The 13,867-nt window shown below is 42.1% G+C and overlaps 1 protein-coding gene and 1 pseudogene across 7 annotated transcripts in view; one reads left to right on the forward strand and one right to left on the reverse strand.

The window, feature by feature from the left end:
- The window catches only part of ZCCHC10 (zinc finger CCHC-type containing 10), a 31,451-nt gene extending 18,131 nt beyond the window's left edge, over positions 1 to 13,320 (forward strand). For 4 of the 7 annotated variants that reach the window (XM_008014408.3, XM_038007952.2, XM_008014407.3 and 1 more), the window contains 3 exons: positions 2,673 to 2,834; positions 10,132 to 10,173; positions 11,449 to 13,320. In XM_008014408.3, coding sequence (XP_008012599.2) covers positions 2,673 to 2,834; positions 10,132 to 10,173; positions 11,449 to 11,716 — 472 coding nt within the window. In that variant the 3' untranslated portion in view covers positions 11,717 to 13,320. Of the gene's footprint in view, positions 1 to 2,672; positions 2,835 to 10,103; positions 10,174 to 11,448 lie in introns of all 7 variants that reach the window. The other 3 variants (XM_038007959.2, XM_038007964.2, XM_038007972.2) reach the window with 1 other exon arrangement.
- LOC140709972 (cytochrome c oxidase subunit NDUFA4 pseudogene) lies at positions 5,828 to 7,164 on the reverse strand (annotated as a pseudogene).
- Positions 13,321 to 13,867: the final 547 nt, after the last annotated feature.

Below are 13,867 nucleotides of genomic sequence, written 5' to 3' on the forward strand. Positions count from 1 at the left end.
CCCAGGAGATTGAGACCAGCCAGGATAACATGGTGAAACTCCGTTTCTACTAAAATACAAAAAATTAGCTGTGCGTGGTGGTGTGTGCCTGTAGTTCCAGCTACTCTGGAAGCTGACGCAGGAGAATTGCTTTAACCTGGGAGGCAGAGGTTGCAGTAAGCCGAGATCGCGCCACTGCACTCCAGCCTGGGCGACAGAGCAAGGCTTTGTCTCCAAAAAAAAAAAAAAAAATTGCTGACCCAAATGTAAAACCTTGCTAAACTCACTTAATTCTAATTATTTCAAAATATTTTATCTGTAGATTCATTAGGATTTACAGTGTACCTAATGCGTAATCGATAAGAAATGACAGGTTTTTTCCTTTTCAGTTCTTTTATTTTTTTTTCTTCCTTGGCTGTATCAGTCCAATTTCAGGGACTGGATTTTTCTCAGTCTTCTAGGTAACTAGAAGTTGGCTGAAGTTTGTAAAAACTTGGGTTTATTCGTAGGGTATAGCCCTTCATCTTAACTCTGACACAGTTTGTCTCCTTAGCTTGTAATATGTGATACTCTCTTGTGATGGACAGACACACCCAGCACAGAAGTTGACTGAACTCTGGATTTCTGTCTTGTTCCATATCTTGTTTTAATTTTTTTTTTTTTTTTGAGACAGAGCCTCACTCTGGCGCCCAGGCCAGAGTGCAGTGGCGTGATCTTGGCTCACTGCAACGTCTGCCTTCTAGGTTCAAATGATTCTGCCTCGGCTTCCTGAGTAGCTGAGATTACAGGTGTGCGCCACCAAGCCTGGCAATTTTTGTATTAGTAAAGACAGGGGTTTCACCATGTTGGCCACGCTGGTCTCGAATTTCTGACCTCAAGCGATCCGCCTGCCTCAGCCCCACAAAGTGCTGGGATTACGAGAATAAGCCACCGTGCCTGGCCTTTTTTTTTTTTTTTTTTAAGAGACAGAATCAGGCAGGGCACAGTGGCTCATGCCTGTAATCCCAGCACTTTGGGAGGCCGAAGTAGGTGAATCACTTGAGGCCAGGAGTTTGAGACCAGCCTGGCCAACATGGCAAAACCCCACCTCTACAAAAAATACAAAAATTAGCCGGGCATGATAGTGCATGCCTGTAGTCTCAACTATTTGGGAGGCTGAGGTGGGAGAATCGCTTGAACCTGGGAGGCAGAGTTGTGGTGAGCCAATATCGTGCCACTGCACTCCGGCCTGGGCAACAGAGTGAGACTCCATCTTTTAAAAAAAAAAAAAAGAGAATCTCCCTCTGTCACCCAGGTTGAAGTGCAGTGGCACAATGATAGCTTACTGTAGCCTTGAACTCCTGGGCTCGATTGCACCTCCTCTCTCAGCTTCCCAAGTAGCTGGGACTAGAGGTGTTTGCCACTACACCTGGCTAATTTTTGTAGTTTTTGTAGAGGCTGGGTTTTACCATGTTGCCCAGGCTGGTCTCAAACTTCTGAGCTCAAATTATCTGCCTGCCTTGGCCTCCCAAAGTGCTGGGATTACAAGCGTGAATCACCGGGCCTGGCCTGGGCTAATTTTCCAAAATTTGTTGTAGAGATAGAGTCTTGCTGTGTTGTCCTGCCTAGCTGGTCTCAAATTCCTGGCCTCAAGCAGTCCTTCCACCTGTGGCCTCCCAGAATGCTAGGATTACAGATGTGAGCCACTTCAGCTGGTCAGGTTGATTATTCTTTACCCCCTTGTTGATTTGCTGATTTTTTTTTTTTTTTTGAGATGGGAGTCTCACCCTGTTGCCCGGGCTGGAGTGCAATGGCGCAATCGAGGCTCACTGCAACCTCCATCTCCCAGGTTCAAATGATTCTCCTGCCTCAGCCTCCCATGTAGCTGGGATTACAGGTGCCCGCCACCACGCCCAGCTAATTTTTGTATTTTTAGTAGAGATGGGGTTTCACCATGTTGGCCAGGCTGGTCTCGAACTCCTGACCTCGTGATCCACCCACCTCGGCCTCCCAAAGTGCTAGGATTACAGGCATGAGCCACTGCACCTGGCCTGATTTTCTGATTCTTTTTTTTCTTTTTTTTTTTTTTTGAGATGGAGTCTCACTCTGTCACCCAGGCTGGAGTACAGTGGCACGATCTTGGCTCACTGCAAGTTCCGTCTCCCGGGTTCATGCCATTCTCCTGCCTCAGCCTCCCCAGTAACTGGGACTACAGGCGCCCACCACCACGCCCAGCTAATTTTTTGTATTTTTAGTAGAGATGGGATTTCACCGTGTTAGCCAGGATGGTCTCCATCTCCTGACCTCGTGATCCGCCTGCCTCAGCCTCCCAAAGTGCTGGAATTACAGGCATGAGCCACCGTGCGTGGCCGGAAACTCTTATTTTTAAAATCATCACATCTTGTGAGATTTATTCACTATCACGAGAACAGCACAGGAAAGACTTGCCCCTATGATTAAGTTACCTCCCACCAGGTTTCTTCCACAACATGTGGGAATTCAATATGAGATTTGGATAGGGACACAGCCAAACCATATAATTATACTTATTAGACTTGTATACAATCTCACATAATATAAAGAATAAAATGTTTATTTTTGTGAATTGGACCATAAGAGTAAACATAATTTTATTCTTCATATTTTTTATAGTTCTCAGTGTGAAAGTCACAAGATAGAATTTTAAGGCTTGTATTCTACTTTTTGTTCTGTAGTGAAGCAAATAAGCAACATGTAAGATGTCAGAAATGCTTGGAATTTGGACATTGGACTTACGAATGCACAGGAAAAAGAAAATACCTACACAGGCCCTCAAGGACAGCAGAACTAAAGAAAGCTTTAAAAGAAAAAGAAAATAGATTATTATTACAGCAAAGGTAGGTTTACATGTGGTATACAAAGGAATATTTTTTAATGTGTATTTATAGACTTTATTAAAGGACCAAATGTTTAATGGTGGTTCTCCAGATTTTAATTATAATGTTAGTGATGTTTAATGGATGCTTACTATGTGCCAAGCACTATTCTAGGGTCTTTATAAGTATTAGTTTATTTAAACCTGATATCTACACTATTAAGGTGGGTAGTATTATTGTCTTCATTTTACATATGAAGAAACTAAAGCAAGGAGATGTTGAATAACTTACTCATTGTCATACAGCTAGTAAGAAGAAAAAGTATGTGTTAAAGCATGCAGCCTGTCCCCCAGATTCATGGTCTTAGTCATTTTGCTTTATTGCCTCAACTGTGAATGAAATGACAATTGAATTAAGAGATTGATTATATGAACTGACATGGAAAGCTATCCAAGAAGTATCAGGCATATTAAATAAGGTAGAGAACAGAATATATAATATGCTATGATTTATGTTTATAAAAAGAAGAATTGGCTGGGCACAATGGCTCACACCTGTAATCCCAACACTTTGGGAGGCTGAGGCGGGCAGATCACATGAGTCCAGTAGTTTGAGACTATCCTGACCAACACGGTGAAATCCCATCTCTATTAAAAATACAAAAATTAGCCAGGCATGGTGGCAGGTACCTGTAATCCCAGCTATTCAGGAGGCTAAGGCAAGAGAATCACTTGAACCTGGGCGGTGGAGGTTTTGGTGAGCTGAGATCGTGCCACTGCATTCCAGACTGGGCGACAGAGCGAGACTCTGTCTCAAAAAAAAAAAAAAAAAAAAAAGCAACATCTTCGTAAGGGCTGTTAGCTGTAGAATAGTGTCTTAAGTATTTAGACTTTCAAGGCAGCAGTCTTCCAATTTGTGGACATGAAAGTTCTTCAAGAGTTATGCAGGAACAGATAACCAATTTCTAGATTATCAACATTCATATACAATTCTTCCTAAAACAAATCTGGATGAGGACTTGCCTACTGGTCTCCTTTTCTACTTCCCCTTTTCTAACGATGCTTTTCTAATCTCATAAAAGAAAGGTATACCTCTCACCCATCTCTAACATACCTTAGTGTATTGTCCTCATGTATGAAAACCTAGACGGTTTTTCAGAATGGTGGCGTTTGTGCTGAAAAAGTGAATGGTCATAATAGTTTTGTTTGTTTGTTCGTTTGTTTGTTTTGAGACAGGGTCTCACTATGTCACCCAGGCTGGAGTGCAGTCTCATCTCACTGCAACCTCCACCTCCTGGGTTCAAGTAATTCTCCCACCTCAGCCTCCCAAGTAGCTGAGACTTCAGGTGCCCACCACCACACCTGGCTAATTTTTTGTATTTTTGGTAGAGATGGGATTTTGCCATGTTGCCCGGGTGGTCTCAAACTCCTAAGCTCAAGCAGTCCACCCACCTCAGCCTCCCAAAGTGCTGAGATTATAGAGGTGAGCCACCGTGCCCAACTGGCCATAATTTTTGAGAGTAAAAATTTTTTTTTTTGAGTCAGAGTCTCGCTGTGTCACCCAGGCTGGAGTGCAGTGGTGCGATCTCAGCTCACTTCAACCTCTGCCTCCCAGGTTCAAGTGATTGTGCCTCAGCCTCCAGAGTAGCTGGGAGTACAGGTACATGCCACCACACCCCGCTAACTTTTTGTAATTTTAGTAGAGACAGGGTTTCACCATGTTAGCCAGGATGGTCTTGATCTCCTGACCTCATGATCCACCCGCCTCGGCCTCCCAAAGTACTGGGATTACAGGCGTGAGCCAACGCACCCAGCCGAGAGTAAATTCTTTTTTAAGGTTTTTCCCTAAACAAAATTGAAGAGGACCTAATTGAATTGTCAATTAAAAAATATATTTTAATGGTATATTATTATGTGACTTGTGGAATATAACAGATGGAATGCAGAGAATTGAGTGATAGGGAAGTAACAAAAGTTTTTCCATTCCAATCAATCTATTTAGATTAGGGTTTCTCTAGGTTAAATATGTAACACTTAAAAATAAGAATTAAGCTGGGCATGGTGGCTCATGCCTATAATCCCAGCACTTTGGTAGGCTGAGGCGGGCAGATCACCTGAGGTTGGGAGTTCGAGACCAACGTGACCAACATGGAGAAACGCCATCTCTACTAAAAATACAAAATTATCCAGGCGTGGTGGTGCATGCCCATAATCCCAGCTGCTTGGGAGACTGAGGCAGGAGAACCGCTTGAACCTGGGAGGCAGAGGTTGTGGTGAGCCAAGATTGCACCACTGCACTCCAGCGTGGGCAACAAGAGCAAAACTCCATCTCAAAAAAAAATAATAAGAATTAATTCCCCAGGAGCCATCTCTATTGAAAAAATAAAATTTAAAAATAGGAATTTAATTGATGCCGAACCTGGTCACATTCTACTACGAAGAAATATTTATTTATAGATACATAAACTAGAAAAAAATCTGTCATTAAGAAATGCATTTCCGGACTGGTCACAGTGGCTCATGCCTGTAATTCCAGCACTATGGGAGGCCGAGGTGGGTGGATCACTCGAGGTCAGGAGTTCGAGACCATCCTGGCCAACGTGGCAAAACCCTGCCTCTACTAAAAATACAAAAATTAGCTGGGTGCGGTGGTGCGCCCTGTAATCACAGCTACTTGGGAGGCTGAGGCAGGAGGCTCACTTGAACCCAGGAGGCAAAAGTTGCAGGGAGCTGAAATCACACCACTGCACTCCAGCTGGGGTGATACAGCAAGACTCTATCTCACCAAGAAAAAATATATATATATACACACATACACACACACACACACACACACACACACGTGTATATACATTACCAATGAATTTGTTTTAATGTAATAGTTATTAAACTTTATACTATCAACCAGATGCTATGGCTCATGCCTGTAATCCCAGCACTTTGGAAGGCCAAGATAAGAGGATCACTTGAGGCCAGGAGTCTTAAGACCAGTCTAGGCAACATAGCAAGACCCTGTTTCTTTTTTTTTTTTTTTTCAACTTTCAGTTATTTATTAATCAGTGTAATCTCCAGTAGATTACATCAACATGATTTCTTTTTTTTTTTTTTTTTTTTGAGACGGAGTCTCGCTCTGTCGCCCAGGCTGGAGTGCAGTGGCTGGATCTCAGCTCACTGCAAGCTCCGCCTCCCGGGTTCACACCATTCTCCTGCCTCAGCCTCTCAAGTAGCTGGGACTATAGGCGCCCACCACCTCGCTCGGCTAGTTTTTTGTATTTTTTAGTAGAGACGGGGTTTCACCATGTTAGCCAGGATGGTCTCGATCTCCTGACCTCGTGATCCACCCGTCTCGGCCTCCCAAAGTGCTGGGATTACAGGCTTGAGCCACCGCGCCCGGCCACATCAACATGATTTCATGCATTTAGAGGAGAAATATTTCCTGGTTAAGTGGAAAATTGGGCAGATGGCTTCTGGAAGACCTTCATTCTAAAGCAGCTTTATAGTGAAACATTTCATTTAGAAATCTGTACCTTCTTTCTTTAATTTTCTGTAATCCACATTCACTGAGTAGAACTTGTATTGATCATTGGGACCTAGTTTGTTCCAGGGCTCTGGGTTATTCTTTCTGTCCCAACAAACATCTGGATTGAACAATGCCAGATGCAAGAGAAACAGTGCTGCTCCAGTACCTCCAGTTCCAATAAATACAAAGAGGGGGATCAGCTTCACATGCTTCTAGGCCTGACCCATGATCTGGCAGAGCATGTTTGCGGCAGAAGCCTCCGCCAGGAAAGGAGAGAGCCAGCCTAGCCACCAGGCCCTGAACTAAGTAGTATTGCCAAGACCCTGTTCCTTAAAAAAAGGCTGGGTGTGGTGGCTTACGCCTATAATCCCAACACTTTGGGAGGCCAAGGTGGGTGGATCGCCTGAGGTCAAGAGTTCGATACCAGCCTGGCCAACATAGTGAAACCCCATCTCTACTAAAAGTACAAAAATTAGCCGGGCATGGTGGCGGGCACCTGTAATCCCAGCTACTCAGGAGTCTGAGACAGGAGAATTGCTTGAACCTGGGAGGTAGAGGAGGTTGAAGTGAGCCAAGATCACGCAACAGCACTCCCACCTGAGCGACAGAATGAGACTCGGCCTAAAAATAAAAAATAAAAAAAGTATCAACTGTTAAACATGTTCACATGTTCTTATGTGAATAATAGGTATTAAATTATTGTAGAACTTTTTATAATATTTATGTAACATGCGCTTTGCAAATACTGAAACTTAGAATTGCAAGTACAAATTTTCCAGAAATTATTTTATTAGGAATGTAAGCAAAAAAATGTTTGAAAACCCCTGTCCTAAAGAATGAAATATGGGTTATGAAAATTTTCATTCTAGTTTAGGCACACACCTATAATCCCAGCACTTTGGGAAGCTAAGGTGGGAGGATCACTTGAGGACAGGAGTTTGAGACCAGCCTGGGCAACATAGCAAGACCCACCTCTACAAAAAATAAATAAATAAAATTTTATTTTGACATTTACGTTTTTCTAATTGTATCTCACAAGTATTTTGGTCTAAAACATATATAATTACATAAATCTGGCTTTGTTAAACAAAAGACTGCTGGCCGGGCACCGTGGCTGACACCTGCAATCCCAGCACTTTGGGAGGCCGAGGCAGGTGAATCACAAGATCAGGAGCTCAAGACCATCCTGGCTAACACGGTGAAACCCCGTCTCTACTAAAAATACAAAAAAATTAGCTGGGCATGTTGGCAGGCGCCTGTGGTCCCAGCTACTCAGGAGGCTGAGGCAGGAGAATGGCGTGAACCCGGGAGGTGGAGCTTGCAGTGAGCCAAGATCATGCCACTGCACTCCAGCCTGGGCAACAGAGGGAGATTCCATTCTCAAAAAAAAAAAAAGATTGCTGAGTTTTGATTCAGTTATAATTTAATAAGTATACTTCACCCTCTTATTTTACTCCCAAAATGACAATTCAGTAAGTAATTCCATTGTGTAAAAAACTTTACATGAATACATGTTTATGTTTGGAGACTCAGGAAATAAGGATGGAAGCATTATCTAGGAAATATAGAGAAGGCCAGAAGATAAAAACGTTGGCCATGTGTGGTGGCTCACACTTGTAATCCCAACACTTTGGGAGGCTGAGATGAGCAGATTGCTTGAGCTTAGGAGTTCAAGACCAGCCTGGGCAACATGGTAAAACTCCGTCTCTACAAAAAATACAAAATTTAGCTAGGCTTGGTGGTGCATGCTTGTATGCCCAGCTACTCTGGAGGTTGACGTGAGAGGATTGCTTAAGCCTGGGAGGCAGAGGTTGCAGTAAGCCAAGATCGTGCCACTGCACTCCAGCCTGGGTAACAGTGAGACCCTGTCTCAAAAAGAAAAAAAAAAAGTTAAATTTTCAGGACAGTGGTGATAGAATTAATTCTGTTTTTTCTTGTTGTTGTTGTTGTTGTTTTTATTTTGAGACAGTCTTGCTCTGTCGCCCAAGCTGGAGTGCAATGGTGCGATCTCAGCTCACTGCAACCTCCGCCTCCCAGGTTCAAGAGATTCTTCTGCCTCAGTCTCCTGGGTAGCTGGGAGTACAGGCGTGCACCACCAAGCCTGGCTAATTTTTGTATTTTTTTAGTAGAAACAGAGTTTCACCATGTTGGCCAGGCTGGTCTCGAACTCCTGATGTCAAATGATCTGCCCGCCTCATCCTCCCAGAGTGCTGGGATTACAGGTGTGAGCCACTGCACCTGGCCTAATTCTGTAATTTAAAAACCTGCTTTAGTATGCATGTTGTTTGACAGAATAGTAGCAGCAAGCCATTTGTCCCTTTCGTTCAGATTTACCAGACTTTATTCTTTATAAATAATGTGAGGGAACATAGTTTTGAAGTATTAAATTTCTGGTTTTTTGTTTTTTTTTTGAGACGGAGTCTCGCTGTGTCGCCCAGGCTGGAGTGCAGTGGCGCGATCTCGGCTCACTGCAAGCTCCGCCTCCTGGGTTCACGCCATTCTCCTGCCTCAGCCTCCTAGTAGCTGGGACTACAGGCGCCCGTGACCACGCCTGGCTAGTTTTTTGTATTTTTAGTAGAGATGGGGTTTCACCATGTTAGCCAGAATGGTCTCGATCTCTTGACCTTGTGATCCACCCGCCTCGGCCTCCCAAAGTGCTGGGATTACAGGTTGAGCCACCACGCCTGGCCAAATTTCTGGTCTTTAAAGAGTAAATCGGCCGGGCGCAGTGGCTCACGCATGTAATCCCAGCACTTTGGGAGGCCAAGGCGGGCGGATCACAAGGTCAGGAGATCGAGACCACCCTAACACAGTGAAACCCTGTCTCTACTAAAAATACAAAAAATTAGCCGGGTGTGGTGGCGGGCGCCTGTAGTCCCAGCTACTCAGGAGGCTGAGGCAGGAGAATGGTGTGAACGCTGGTGGCGGAGCTTGCAGTGAGCCGAGATTGCGCCACTGCACTCCAGCCTGGGCGACAGCGAGACTCCATCTCAAAAAAAAAAAAAAAGAGTAAATAACTCGGCCTGACAGGGTGGCTCACACCTGTAATCCCAGAACTTTGGGAGGCCAAGGTGGGCAGATCGTAAGGTCAGGAGTTCGAGACTAGCCTGGCCAGTATGGTGAAACTCCATCTCTACTAAAAATATAAAAATTAGCCGGGCTTGGTGGCATACACCTGTAGTCCCAGCTACTCAGGAGGCTGAGGCAGAAGAATTGCTGGAACCCGGGAGGTGGAGGTTGCAGTGAGTTAACATCGTGCCACTGCACCAGCCTGGACAACAGAACAAGACTTCATCTCAAAAAAAAAAAAAAAAAAAAAAAAGAGTAAATAACTCAACAGTTGGGGGACATACAGAAAAAGAAATATTTTAAATTAAAGGGCTGCTTTTGAAAAATTATGAAATAGCTATTTATATGATTCTGAGAACTCAAACTACAAATTACGGCTATTGTGCTATTTGCTTTGTTCTATTGTTCAGTAAGTAGTGATATAGCTATGTCAGCCTCAGTTTCAGACTAAAAAGTAACCATCTTAACTACTAACCTACCTGACTTTTATACAGGTGCTAAGATATGTTATCTTGCTTAAATGCTGGTTAAGTTGACTGCATGTACCATATACATCCTACAATAGCAGACTTTCCACTTGCTTATAATAAGAAATACTGTACTCTAGATGTGATAAAAAGACAGAATGTTTCCCCAGAGTAAAATGGTTTGGGGGATAGCAGAAGGGCTTGTCTGAGCTGTGTATAATCACTCTATTAACAGGAGCTTTTTTCCCCCTCGTGTTTATCAGCATTGGAGAAACCAATGTGGAAAGAAAGGCCAAGAAAAAAAGGTATGTGTGGTTTTAGTAGTGTTTTATAGATAACTGGAGGGATGGGAAAGGTGATTTTAAAATAATAGCTATGCTGGACGCGGTGGCTCATGCCTGTAATCCCAGCACTTTGGGAGGCCGAGGTGGGTGGATCACCTGAGGTCAGGAGTTCGAGACCAGCCTGTCCAACATGGGGAAACCCTGTCTCTACTGAAAATACAAAATTAGCTGGGTGTCGTGGCACATGCCTGTAATCCCAGCTACTCAGGAGGCTGAGGCAGGAGAATTGCTTGAACCCAGGAGGCAGAGGTTGCAGCGAGCCAAGATCATGCCATTGCACTCCAGCCTGGGCGACAGAGCAAATTCTGTCTCAAAAAAAATAGCTATAAGATTTGGATCTGAAGTCTCTTATTGCAATTTATAATTAAATAATCATCCTATTTTCTGATAAGTTCCTTTTTTTAACCTGTCTGGAAATGCATTGCTTCTGTTTCTCCTTTTACTCCAACTTTCTAGAGTCCTTATACCTGGGAACAATAAATAATTGTCTTCCCTTGGCTTAGAATAGGAAGTGTTAATAGACTGGTAGGAAATTATTGGCCCGCCATATCTAGTCCAAAGTAGTTAAAATAAAGATGACGAAACAGTCATCAGCTATGCTACGTGAGGTTTAAATAAACCCAATTGTTATACTGCAGCTTTATTCTAACATTATTCCCTCTGAAACGTAATATAGTAGATATGCTTATCTTGAATTCCATCCAAGAGAGTTAAGTTGCTGAAGTAACAATGCCTTGTAGAGAGAGGAGCTGTGGTTTACAACAGTTAGGCAATCTCCAAAACATCAAACCTAAGGATAACATGCTAGCAAAGCTTCAGTATATAAGCATATTTATAAACGGAATCATATGAAATTGCTTTTGGCCGGGCATGGTGGCTCATGCCTGTAATCCTAGCACTTTGGGAGGCTGAGGCAGGCGGATCATGAGGTCAGGAGTTTGAGACCAGCCTGGCCAACATGATGAACATGGTGAAACCCCATCTCTGCTAAAAATACAAAAATCAGCTGGGCGTGGGTGTGCACGCCTGTAATCCTGGCTACTCGGGAGGCTCTGAGGCACGAGAATTTCGTGAACCCGGGAGGCGGAGGTTGCAGTGAGCTGAGATTATGCCACTGCACTCCAGCCTGGGTGACACAGCAAGACTCCATCCTGAAAAGAAAAAAAAAATGAAATTACTTTTAACATTCTATTACATGTCACCTTCCCATGTATATAACTGTGTATTGTCTAATAGGTCTAAGAGTGTAACCAGTTCCAGTAGCAGTAGCAGTGACAGTTCTGCCAGTGATTCTTCATCAGAGAGTGAAGAAACATCTACCTCTTCCTCCTCAGAGGACAGTGACACTGATGAAAGCTCCTCTAGTTCCTCATCCTCAGCCTCCTCCACAACCTCTTCCTCCTCCTCTGATTCAGACTCAGACTCCAGTTCTTCCAGTAGCAGCAGCACCAGCACAGATAGCAGCTCTGACGATGAACCACCAAAGAAGAAGAAAAAGAAATAGAGTTGCTCCATCCATATTGGACCGATGGACTGAAAACATTATTGTGATTCTTGAAAGGGAATTTAGAATATGTTAAGGCCAAGTAGGTTAACTGGTGAACATTTCTAGAATTCAAAAGTTTCTCAATGTTTTACATTGTAAGAGCATAAAGAGTATTAATAATGGCTTATAGAGAGAGACTTTTTTATTTGAAGGGTGAATCTTGTTTTTCTTTTTTATCTTTAAAATATATCTCTAGAACTTAAAGCTGAAATCTGCAAATCTGTTTGTGTGATGAAACTATCTTTTCTCTCTGTGAAATAAATGCCATACTTTGTTATATATGTTGGTGGTATGTATCAGACGTATTTTCAGGATGGTGCATCAGGACATCTGGCAGTGAATTTCTAATGCTTTTGGCTGTGTGTTATGTAAGATATAATATGTTGTTACTGTAAGCTTAGTTTTCCTACCGTTAATAAATATGCTCTATTTTTACATTTATGTTCAGAAAGTTATCTGACTTTTTGTCCTAAGTAGTATGTTCAAGGAGCCTATTAATATATTTATAGTTTTTGAATGCTATAAGTTTCAAATTACTGTGTTATATCATTCATTTTCTTCTGGTTCCTTAAGTTTTTCAAGTTATCCTTTTCTGAGGAAAATTATTCTAGAGGAACCTAAAAAGGGACAAAACATTTGAAACTACTTAGGAGTCTAATATTGGTGCCTTCTGACAAAAGTCAGTGTATCAGAAAAGAAAGCAGCCATGTAAGAGGCTAACTCAAGTAGAAGTGCTAGAAATATCTTTGTGTATTAACATGCAATAAAAGGTACCATTCAAAGCAGGGGGAAAAGTAGGAAGAAGACGTAATTTTTACTGAAAATTAGGGCAATGTTGGTCACCTTTTATTAAAAGCTTTTTTTAAGCTTTCATAAAATATTGCCTTTGCTATTTTTGAAAACACGTTATGACAGTTTGTATGGTAACTGGTCATATATATGACAGTCTACTGCATATATTTGAATGACTAGGATTAATCTGGTGTGTTTACATAGGCTATACATAGTTGAAATCTAGCATGAAAGGTCAAAAAGGAAATACTGCACAATATTTCTTAAAAGTAAAATGCTGTTATTGTGATGAGTCTTTGGTTTAACATCACAGTATTCTGTGATGTCTTTTTAACTTTTTGGAAAGAGGTATCATTTGTAGAAAAAATTTGATTTGGGTTAAATATAGGTTTTTAAAACTATAAATGTTGTCTTTTTTATATTTTTATGAAAAAGCAGTAGAAAATTACTTTTGAAGAAAACAGGCTATTTAAATATTAAAATATATGTATGTTGTGAGTTTAAGGAGCCTATAATTGTCAGTTTTACAAAACCATCTGTGTTCAATGGTTGTAAATAAATTCTCAAAACATCATTTCAAAGGCTGCCTACAGAATATTATCACTTGACAGATAGAGTTAATAAATTACCAATCAGGTACATTTTATAATGTTTGTCTCTGTAAAGGTAATATTAGCAGTTAAAGAACACGGATGAGAAAAGAATGTGTTACATAGGTTGCATCACTTGCAGTTAAATAAAACTCACAATTTGTGCTCACAAGCTTAAAATTCTGTTATCTCTTTACTGTTTTATTTAATGCCAGTTCTTATTCCATTTGAGGTGTAAAGACATTTGAAGAAATTCCAATTTTAGAGTTTTACTATTATGGCTGTTAAAAATATGACTGGAGAAGTAGAGAGAGCAGGAACTCAGTTCTTCTAGTCAAGCATTTCACTCAAAAACACAGAATCAGGCCGGTCACAGTGGCTCACGCCTCTAATCCCAACATTTTGGGAAGCCAAGACGGGAGAATCACTTGAGTCCAGGAGTGTGAGACCAGCCTAGGCAACATGGTAAGACTCCGTCTCTACAAAAAAATTAAAAAATTAGCTGGGCATGGTAATGTGCCCCTATAGTCCCAGCTACTCAGGAGGCTGTGGCAAGAGAATAGTTTGAGCCCAGGAGGTTGAGGCTGCAGTGAGCCATGAGTGTGCCACTGCACTCCAGCCTGGGTAACAGAGTGAGAAAAAACAAAAAACAGAATCAATGGCAAAGTGGAGACTAACTTTTAAAGAGTTTTATTTTTAGTCCTGCCTGAAGGCAGGACTCTGGAAG

The sequence above is a fragment of the Chlorocebus sabaeus genome, chromosome 23, assembly GCF_047675955.1.
Source record: "Chlorocebus sabaeus isolate Y175 chromosome 23, mChlSab1.0.hap1, whole genome shotgun sequence".
Classification (NCBI taxonomy): Eukaryota; Metazoa; Chordata; class Mammalia; order Primates; family Cercopithecidae; genus Chlorocebus; species Chlorocebus sabaeus.